General features: G+C 43.1%; 1 protein-coding gene across 1 annotated transcript in view; it reads right to left on the minus strand.

Annotated features, from left to right (window-relative positions):
* Nucleotides 1-11,325, minus strand: part of XYLT1 (xylosyltransferase 1) — a 150,612-nt gene that overhangs the window by 12,621 nt on the left and 126,666 nt on the right. Inside the window, 4 exon segments of the mRNA XM_035895067.1 lie at nucleotides 3,122-3,317; nucleotides 6,785-7,047; nucleotides 9,036-9,239; nucleotides 10,779-10,798. Coding sequence (XP_035750960.1) covers nucleotides 3,122-3,317; nucleotides 6,785-7,047; nucleotides 9,036-9,239; nucleotides 10,779-10,798 — 683 coding nt within the window.

The following is an 11,325-nucleotide window of genomic DNA, read 5'->3' on the forward strand; positions in this document are numbered from 1 at the left end:
TTCCCTTGAACTCTACACAGCTGAGTTCCCAGTACTGAGATGTCTGATTTTACAGGCCAAGAGATACTACAGTCCTATAATATTTTTCATAGCCCCTTAAAACACTGTAAGTAGGCTTTCACTTTCAAATGGAATACACAGAGTATGGAATGGAATCAAGCAGTAATGACTATCCGATAAATTATGAAGGGATGTGGCACAGAAACTGACATTTTCCACATCATTATTTTAATCACCATGATTTTGAGATTCAAGAGCTTCAAGAGCAGACACTGTGCACGGGGTACATTTGGAAAGCTGGAACTCTCTCATTGGCTTAAAACTCTATCTCTGTTTCTATCTCTGTTCGGTCCCAAGATAAAATTTTCCCAAGATAAATTATGCCTTGATTATGGGTTTGTGTCTCATTGCTCACCACAAACAGGACCATTAGGTTCACACAATGCACACTAATTGCCTGCCACCTAGTTTATTTTATTCTCTGTGATGAATCACAAGTCTTAACAAGACCAGAAATGAAACCTTAGTGTTCAGCTGATACACGTTGAGCTGAGACTTTTGGTACTGTATAGCAAATCAATCTTCTGCCCTCCATGTAAAAGTTGTCATGAACCCAGGCTGGTAGGATACATACTGCATGCACTGCACACAAGCCAATTTTAGGAGGTGTGGGAGTTTCATGTTTGGAAATCGTCTCTCTTGGATTTCCTGTAAGTTTATTTTATTTTACTCTGCCCAAGACTGAGTGCAGGAGCTGCGTGCCACTGAAACGTTATCATTAACCACACTGGCCGTTAGGCAGCCTAGCTGGCTGATTTTTTTTCCACTTGTCTTTACACAGCGTATGGTGAAATCTGCTACTCGGGAAGCAAAGTCTGAGAAGCAAAGCAAAGGAGCAGAGGGCAGGAAGGGCTGACTGGAGAGATCCTATCGTCTCTGCAGCAATTTCAGTTGTGCATTAGAGTCACAAACACACCCAGGAGCACATTCAGTGTGGCATAGTTGTACTCTTCCTGTGGGTCCCGTTGGTGTGAGCTGGGAGACGGGAGAAAGCTCTCAGCTAAAAAGGCCCCATTCAGTTTTAAATTTCTGCCAGATCATGGGGTGAAAGTTGTTGAAAAGCCAGCAGTGACATGTCCCAAAAAGCACAAATTTGAAGTTTCATTTCTGCTGCTTAACCTGTGAACATTGATGCCCTCATCTTAGCTGAACTGCTAGTTTGTTTTACACTTACTGGACTTTGACAAAGAAGTGCCATTTTAATAAGCAGCAGCAGATCAGAGGCTTTCCAGCCACACTGAAGCTGAAGAGGTTAATGCTGGATTTATACCAGGATAACTGACAGAATAATTTGGCTCAGAGGCAGAGATGCCTGCAGGCCAAAGGAAGGCAGAAAGTAAAATAAACAATTAAGAAATGATTAAATGATTTACTTTGTACCTCCTGGCCTTTTAAGATATGAATCATCTATGAAAGCAGAGGACAATTAAAGAGTTTAGGCAAGAAAAAAATAATGAAAACAAGCAAGCTGCCACCAAAACTCCTTTTGCGCATTTCAAATAGAAGAAAATGTTTCCTCAGCCTGAAAAGGGCTCACCAGTGATTAAATCCTTCCCATGTTTTGCACTCACACAGCTTCACTGCAGCAGCAGTTCCTACAGGGCTGCTTACCGACCAGCCATGGTCTATGAGGCTGTGAAGAGCGGCTCATTAGTCCTGTGGGATCTGGGGATCCTCCCTGCAGGGCAGACACGCTCCACAGAGCTGTGGGCACAGTGTGGCGAAGAGGCCACCAACATGCCACTGCTCCCCCCATCGGGGGAGGCTGACACTGGGCACTGCTGCCCCAGGACATCTGTCGATCAGGCTCACAGTTGCTGCAGGCTGGTTTTGGGGAAGAACGGTTGGTTCCAATACACCAGGGGGGACTTGGCAAGTGGCCAGCAAGTAAATTCTGGTCCCAGGTTTGTTTCCTCCCTACAACTGAGATGAAGTCAGATGTATTCTTTCTAAAGATTTTTATTTGAGTTCTAGAGCACTAAGATCAACATACTTCTTTTCATCACACAATTAGAAAAAAACTCTTCCTGCTGCCAGCCCGGTTGTTTTCAAAAGAAGGACCCAGAGCAGGCATCAGGCCGAAAGTGAGATTAAAAGTACCAAATAAACAGCAGAAATACTCCTACAAATCACAAGAATTAAAGCTTGTACGACCATTTATCACTGCATGAAATGGCAAGCCTACCATCAGACACATTGATAAATGGAACACACTTTCCATCCATCTCTTTAATGGCACATTAGTGTCATGGATTTGCCATGCACACCAAAACACTGAATCCTACCTAGGCATTTCTTAATTGCCCAAGAAGATGGTAATTTATGGACTTGGCCATAATGACTGGAACACATTTGTTCAATCAATTTTATACCTTAATTGAAATTTGTGGCTTAACAAGAAAAATCATGAAATTAACTGCTCAGACAGTTATATCTTTAAAACAGAACACAGATGTCAGGTTCTATTAGTGGTCAACTTTCCTGATACATTTTAGGGTACATTTTTTACACTCTATGTCAGATCCTGAGACAAATTCCTAGAAGAAATAACAGGATTTGTGGGAAATCTCAGCCACTGCTGCGATAATTTTCTCCTTCATGTTACAACATCAATATTCTGTTCACATGTGGCATCCGTGCCTGACTATGACTAATTTTATGAGGTTTTTTCAGCATACTCTTGAGAGGAATGCTTACCACATTCCTGTTCACATCTGGAGCTGCAGAAACATGGCATCTTTCCCAGGTATCTCTCACAGCACCCACAACAATCACAATCACAAAACTTTTAAGTTACTGAGCTGCTTTTACAGCAGTAAATGGCTTCAGTTTGTTCTTAAAACAAGGGAGTGAGGACACTCAGATTAATGCAAGAAATGAGGGTTGACCATAGATCTGAACTGGCAACAGTAGCACCTTCAACAAAGAGGATACACATTACGCTAGAGAGCCACTCTCGCATAAAAATTACATGGAAATACAGTTTCCAGAGGCTGCTGAATTAGTACGCAATATCTCCAGAGGCTTGTGACATTCTGCATTGGTGGCTATGGATACTTACCTCTGAGAACTGTAACCTTCCAAAATCGCTTGGTGGGCTTGCGATCTTAAAGACTTTCTTTGGCATCACCCACGTTTCCAAAGTTTCTAGTTTACTGACAGCCAGATTGGTTGCGTGGTGTCTGATTAGGAAGCCTTGGAAACGGTCAGCAAGGAAGTAAAGGTGGACGGAAACTGGATGGCCCATGGGGTAGTATCTGTAAAACAGCACATGCTCATCAGTTACACAAGAGACACATGAAATCTCCATTTACTTGGAGCTAATGGCTTAAGAAGCATTCATTTCAATAGAAAATTCACCACTGTACATTAAGAGACTTCAAATGTGTTCATGACTCATTATCAAATATTCTTAGGCTGTTCTGATTACCCTGAAACATAAAAATGTTACTAAGAATATATGCTCATTTAGAACATACTCTCAGCTCTAAGCTCTTAGGTGATACCTCTGTGTGCCAGAAAACTCCCTTCCCTTACCACCTCTTCTGGGTAAAAAGTGCCACCCAGAGACGTACATTGTTAGGCTGCAGCACTATTTGCTGGGATCAACAACGTTCAAGAAATGTGTCTATGACTGTAAATCAGGCGTCTGCCTTCTTTTTTTTGCCTTCATCGGGGTTAGTCCCTACCAACGCCTGGCCATGGCAGCGCCTGCCTTGCGTGCTGCAGGACAGCAGCTGGCTGGGGACAGCAGAGGGTGCTGCGAGGCTGGGCACGGGCGAGCTGATGCCCTGCTCCATTCCCCGCATCTTCATCTGATCCCCAACCCATTCTGCAAGGGCAGTGCTCTGCAGGGTGGCACTGCAGTGAAAGACACCAGGATCTGCTCCCCATTTTCGGTCTCCTTTATTTTAGGAAATAAACTTCACATTCCTTAAAGACTTGAGGTTGCTTTTGCCGTGGATTTTTTACTTATAATTAAAAATAAACTGAAAAAAGGTCAAAAACCCCTCTCATGGGGAGATTCAGAAGCTTTCAGTTACAGTTCAAATTTAAAGACAGTAGCAATGGTTTCAAATAATTAAACTTTATGGTCAATTGTCTGCTGTAGTCTCAGAAACATCTGTAATGATGTTTGTGTACATATGGATGCATAAATAATTAAAACCATGTTATTCATAGCTCTGAAATATAATATTTTGCTACTTTACAGCACTGACATTAACTGTGAAACAAGTAGGTTTGCAACACACTTAAAACCAACCAGTGTCACACCTTCCCAGTCAAGTCAGCTAAGTCTGAGTCCTCATGCTAGTTATCACACCTCAAGACATAAGCACGGAGAGGAGCTAACCAAGATGGACGTTCCATTACATGAAACCGGCAGCACCCAGAAGGAAGTCTCTAGAGCTTCAGAAATACACATAACAAGACAGGGCACAAACAGGGCCAGCACTGATGGACTGAGCAAAAACACAGCAAAGCTACGCAGCCAATACCAGCAACAATCTGACTCCTGTTCTGAGTACTAAGGCCTCCTGTTTTATATGTGTGGAGCAGCAAATATTTAAAATATCCTTGAAATAGTCTGAGTAAATTGTCTCTTGGCAGCAGTGAGTAAAAATGCCTAGAGATGGAGAGAAATAAATTAAATCTCAATCACACATTAATGTTGCTTCCACTGAAGATGCTGATATGCAATCTAATTTGGTACCAGAGCAGTCTGCAGGGGGCATGGCTTTCTGAGGAGATGAGCTAGCCCTTGTTAGAAAAGTGTGGAAGGCAGCTTCTCATATAAAAGTCTCCCGGGCCGCTGCGGGTGGCAGCATGGGATTGACTCCAAATGTGATCGGAAGCAGTAGAGGCTTTCCTCGCAGTGCCTGCAGCAGTGTGAAATGAGCTGGGGTGGTGACTGCAATATCAGCTAACTTCGTGCTGCTGTTAGCCCTAACAGCAAAGGGAATACTGCTGAGGTGCTCAGCCCGAATATATCCCTGCCACTACTGCGTTAGACACGTGCAAAATCACGAGGGGGAAAGAGGAAGCGTATATATGCATAAACCTAGAAAGATAACACAGTACCAAGAGAGGAGAGATGTGAATCATAAACCTGAGGATTATCCACCTTTCTGCGATTTAAAAAGGACGCTGACTCACAGTGTTTTGAGGGGGCTCAGGGAGGTATGAAAATGAAGCCTCCACTCCATATCACTGTTTGCAATTCCTCCCTGCACTGTTTCGTGAGGCTCCAGCCTACTGTAAAGGCTATGGCTATGCTTTATCCTGGAGACAGCTGCAATCAGCAGTGGATGCCATGGCTTCCCTATCTATAATCTGAGCAAGCTTGAAAAGCACCTTGAGTTCCTGTGCAAGGCAAAGTTCCCCAGAAATGAATTGATTATTGATATAAATCATCACCAGAACACTGGCAAAAGGAATAAGTACAAAAGTAATTGTCAAATTATTTCAGTACTGGTTATGCACAGCTCCCATCCTCTCTGCTGGCTTCACTGTGCAGGACAAATGACTCAGGACTTCTTCAGGTCTGCTTTTATTTCATATAAGGAAGGCACGCTACTAGTGATTATTTCTACCTAATTGTTATTGATCTTCTATTACTTTGCACCGGTAACCTTTACTGGCAAAACTGTAATAGGAATCTGGATCACTTATTGTCACATCTTTCTAAATGGGACATTGCTCAGCACTTCCATGACTAAGTCAGAAGGTCAAGGCGCATTCAGTTCTCTCTCGAGAACACAAAAGGGGCAGAATCCATCTGTCAAAGCACGAATGTCTTCAGTACTTGCTGACTTAGGCTGTATGTGTTTTCTATTAGGATAAAAAAAGGCAGGGTCCAAAAAATACATTCTGAATTAAGAGACTGTAAAGTAAGACTTTAAAAGATGAAACGTCTCTGCTTTTGAATGTAAACAGCTTCAGATGTGTTTGCAGGCAACAGGCATCTATCATGAAAAGAGACTTCTATGCAAGTCTAACTCCAGGAATTCTTCCTTCAAATCCCTTTTAGACTAAATTCTTCTTTGCTATGCTTACAGGCGAAAAAGGAATCTAGAATATAGGGGGGGGGTTCCCTTTAAAGAATAAGGACCTTTATTTGCTATATATATGTATATATTTATACATACATGCATTTTATGTATTTGATGCTAATGGATCCCATCAGTTGCAACACTTTTGACACAGACAGCTGTACCAAGCAGGCAAGCTGAGCTCGAGCAAGTAGTTCTTTGTACTCCGTGTATGCACCCAGGGGAACAAACAAGCAAGGACCATTAACCTGCCTGTGTTCAGATTAATTCTGAAATCCTGTCCTCTGCTTTTGGTAAGCATAATAGAGGTGAACATGACCTCTGCTGCAATCACTTGGAGGGTTTAGGAGCTGTGGGTATAATACACTTGCTGAAATTAATCAAGAAAACGCAGCAGTGGGGGTAGCACTGCCCAACTGGATCCTGTCAGTCTTCATCAGGCTGGAGAGGAGCTCCTTAAAAGTGCAGCAAAGAGGTCACATAATGTCAACCCTGAATAACCAATGCATTATTATGGGCATAAATACTCCTGGAAATAAGTGCTGTACACTTGCAGCTGCCTGGCCCTGTTTGTGACAGTGTGCTCCAGTGAGCACAGCCAAGTAGGAAGAAGTGCTTGGGAGCCCAGTCTGTGTCCCCTGAAACACCCAGAAAAACAGACTCAGACTAACCGGCAGCTGTTGTCTCCAGCAGCATGGAACGATGTCTCAGCTCTCCGCAGGCCCAAGCGGGCAAATGCATGGTACATGGTGAGGGCGACGTCGCTGAGGGTGTGCACGCCATCAGGCTCATCATACACGTTCTCCCAGTACGACCGGAGGCCAGGTGTGCCAGAGGGGTAGTTGCCATACAAGTAGTAGTCCAACTGGCCAATTATCTCTTGATTAACTACAGCTTCAAATTTGCGGGCAAAGAAAGTTGGCCTGGCAGTCTGCTGTGGTGACACAAAAGGAAAAGACACTGGAGTGAGTTCCCATTTTCAGCCATGACACTTTGTCCTAAGCAATGGGTTGGAGTTGAGGGACATGAACTGGTTCTCCCCATGGCAAAGGGGTCTTAAAAGGTGTCTTAAATTTGTCATTAAGAGTGTTGTTAAGATTCAGATAAAAACTATGTGATTACTCAAAGAAAATGTAGGTGTGCCAATCTCTTCATACCAACAGCCCTTGCCACCCGCTGCCTTGCTCTGGAAGGTTCTCCAAGTACCTGAGGGGCAGAGAACCCTCTCTAAACCACTGCTTTAGCATGGAGATGGTGCAGCACTGGCACAAGTTATCAGCGGTCAGGCAGGGAGCAAAGCATCCTGTGGCACAGTGGCTCAGAAGCAGAGCAGAATTTTGCATGTATGGATTTGCTGCTCAGAGGTGGTAAGACAACTCTGAGAGAGGTGTGATCTGTGGCTGAGGTTTCTTAGGTTTGGTCCCATGCAGATTTTCTTGCTCTGCGCTTAACACACTCTTGGGTATATTACTGGTTTATATGGTACTCAACTACCATTAGCTTTTAAAAAGCCTTTTTTCTGCCTTGCTCATATTTGAGCATGGGTTCTGAGATGCTGAGGAGTTCAGAAGTGCCCCACATGGTTGAAAAATTCTTTTGAGGATACTCAGTTTTACTATGAGATGGCGCATGCTGTGGGCTCTCTGATCTCCTCCTCTGCAGCTTGCTTTGTGCCTCCATGGGAAACGTGAGCAAGCCTTCTGGTGCCGTGCGTTCATCTGAGGGTCTCTCTCATCAGGCTAGTGTCAGAAGTTGGCTTTACATCTATTCTAATTTTGAACTTTCCCTTGCAGCTCAGTTTACCTGATTGTTTTCTGAAATGCCATTGTGGGTTGTTTTCCCAGCCTGGAGCAGGTCAGCCTCTGCAGACTGGCAGGAGTTTTTTAAGACTTGCCATTTATTCCATGCTGGAGACTTTCCTGGGATTGGTGTTTGGGGCAGCAGAGCCTCTCTTAGATAATATCTCATTTGCTCTTTTTGTGAGTGCCTGTGTCACTGACTTCAACCGCGCCTGGTAGGCAGCACATTACAATAAAGAAAAGATCTCTGTTTCAGAGCAGTCATCATTTTTGTGCTGTAGGGTAACACATTCCCCATCCCACACAAAGCCTGAACAAACATGCTTTATGCAGGGAACCCCGAGGAGCAGCAGGGACGGAATTGCAAATCTGGTGACCTTGAAACAAGTGGTTGTTCATTCTTAATAGAAGATACACAGGCCAGATACAGTCTTGAGACTGAACGCACCCTCAAGCACAAGGATTTGCTCTCATGTCTGCCTTGAGGAAACTGTGTCACAAAGGAACCAATTAAACTCTTTAATGCAGTCCTGCCAAGCCTGGGTGATTGAAACCTCATAACTCTGGCCCCCAAAACCATGAGGTAAACTTAAATATAATCATGTTGATGAATATAATTACGAAAACTGATTTGCTTTGTGCTGTGTAATCCTCTAGCAGGCACTCTAGTCAATTTATAAGCTTTTTTCAAAGATGAAAAACACTGCTTAACAATGAAAGCCAGGAACTTCATGAAATTAAGAAAGCACCTGAGGTGCACTTTGGAAAAAACCCTTTGCAATAAACTCACAGGAGTTACCAAATAATATTGGTACAGTGAGAGATGTGTTAAGCTTCCCTCCCTTCTAGCACAGCAGGTCTACCAATGCCAAGTAGTCCAAAGAGCTGCTTTGTGACATTAGCATGCAGTCATTAAGTCTCAAGGGCCAAAATACAGGAGAATCAATCTATTATTCTCCTGAAATTAAGATTAGAGCTTCCTCACACCTCTTTCTCCGCCTTGCTTGATGTGGTTAAACCTTCCCATTTCCTGTTGCAGCCATGTGGCCAGGCAGCTCTCCACACCCTAGCAGAGGGCAAAAAGCTTCTTTGCAGGTACCAGAGAAGAGACTGCTTCAGTTACCTGGAATCGGTGGAAGTCTGCTGGTTTGAAGTCATTAGGCGAACAGCCACACCAGTCAACAATGTGCTTGTACTGACACTTGCAACCAAGTTTACGGTTCCAGTTTGTGATACGTAAGTTGTTGTCCACCATGGAGTCACAGTATGGGCTATTTTCCAGAACAGTGTGGAAGAAGGACTGCAAGAAAGACAGAACAGATCAGTACTCAGCAGCTCCTCAGACTTCCATTTTCTCCTTCACTTCAGCCCATGGGCCTGAACCTAATGCAGGTGACTTATCTTTCGAAATGACAGAATTAACAAGCTCTATTGTTCTGCCATGTATGCAAAGCACTCTACATGCATGCATTCCATAGAGCATGAAAAAAAATCACAACACACTATAGACCCAGCCAAACTGTAATAACATACAGTTGAGGTATTGGTACAATTACCTGGCACAGAATAATTGCACTTCTGCAATGGCCAGCTTTGGGCATCGGGAGTCCAAGGGACTCCAGGAAAGGCACCAGTGCCAGCAATTATTTTATTTTTATTTCAGCTGTATGAGCAATTCTAAGAAATTCCCATTACTTCTCTTCTGTAAGTTACTCTCTGGTCTAACAGATTTAGGTCTATTTTCCTGACCAATGTGTTAATGATATATCTCAAGTTGTTTCCTAAGACAATTCCCAAACTTTCACTATCATCCCCATTGCTATGAAAAAAAATACAGTCTCAGATAGCTCTTTTGTGGGTGTGTCTATCTCCAGCACTCCAGAATGCATTGCTAGTGGAATGGCCTTGTTCTGAAATATACAGTTCACCCCAGGCACCAGAAGGACATTCTGCCTCCTGCAATTACATCTGAAATCATAAGTCTCTATTTGCTGACTCAAGGCAGCAAGGAATTCCTATTGGGCTATCCTAATTATATCATCATAATATCAGCTATTACATAAATCATGTGTAATGGGGACTGATATAGCAGGTTAACAGGTCAGTGAAGGCAGGGTGATTTTAAGAAACCAGCTGTGTATCTTGCAAAGAAAACCTTGTAGAAAGAAGCTATGGAATCTGATCAAATTTAGCTCTGCAAGAGATGATTTTTGGAGCAGTGACTTCTCTTTAAAATCAGCAATAGTAAGACCTATAAATAACCAGCATAACATTAGTATGGCTGGCCCCCAAATAATCCCCCTACCCTTTTTAATGTTAAATGACAGCTCAGTGAATATGGATTTTATGCTTGAACTGTTTGGTTAAACCCATAAAGGCATCCATTTTCATTCAAGCGAGAGGAAAAAAAAAAAACCAAAACCTACCCAATTACCCATTGCCCTGTGTCCTTTTTTAATGATACAGAAATTTCTCCTAGATAATGGATTAAAAGGTTATCAGAGTTGAGAGAAAAGGTGATTTTTAAAAGAAATGGGATTAAAGCAAGATTATTCAACAAGTGTGTGGAATAATAAACCCCTATCAAAAGATGACAATCGCTGCATTCCACTGCGAGCTAGTAAACCTAGATTTGCAAGATTGGTCTCATCAATCCCCCAAAATGTTCAGGGGCCACTAGCAAGGAAGGAAGTTATTGTTTTAAAGACAGTCATCAGGTCTTTCTTGGGATGGCTGCATGCTACACACCCTGGGAGCAGAGCCTGACAAGCCAGAGGAGCAATGTACCTGCTGAGGCAGGTGTAGCACAGCCTGAAAACCCGCCAGGCTCTGTGCTCTATTTGTGGATAACGCACATCTCCCTGACATACTGCCGCATGCTAGTTGAAAACCAATCCTGGTGTGCACTTCCCTTCTGCATCACTTGTAGCCAGAGCGATTCCTGAGTGATCTAAATGATTTGTGACTATGCCTTCTAGCTGAGTTTAGAATGGAACAATAAACCTTTGTTTGTAGGGTTTTTATTTTTAAAGAAAAGGTCTGGATAATAGTGAGGAAAGCTACTTATGAAGGCAATTTGCCATCTCTAATAGCCTTCAAAGGCTTTGTGGAGGAACAATTTGCAAGCAAAGGGCAGCGGGATTTTTGGTTGTTCAGTAATAGATTAATAGGCTTAAAAGTATAAAACAAAGCCACTCCTTGCAAAAAAGTCCCACAAACAAACAAAGCAACTAAACAACAGCAAAAGTTGTTCTAACACTAATGGACTACTCCTCATGGGAGTAAAATTCTCATTACCCACTGTGGGATGACCCAAAGCCCACCGAAATCAGATGAAAGCCCCTCTGGCTTTGGTGATCTTTCGGACAAGCACAAACGTTGCAGTTTGGAACACAGAGAGAGATTGCTTTGAA

Source organism: Egretta garzetta, unplaced genomic scaffold (genome assembly GCF_000687185.1).
Source record: "Egretta garzetta isolate BGI_Z169 unplaced genomic scaffold, ASM68718v1 scaffold575, whole genome shotgun sequence".
Taxonomy (NCBI): Eukaryota; Metazoa; Chordata; class Aves; order Pelecaniformes; family Ardeidae; genus Egretta; species Egretta garzetta.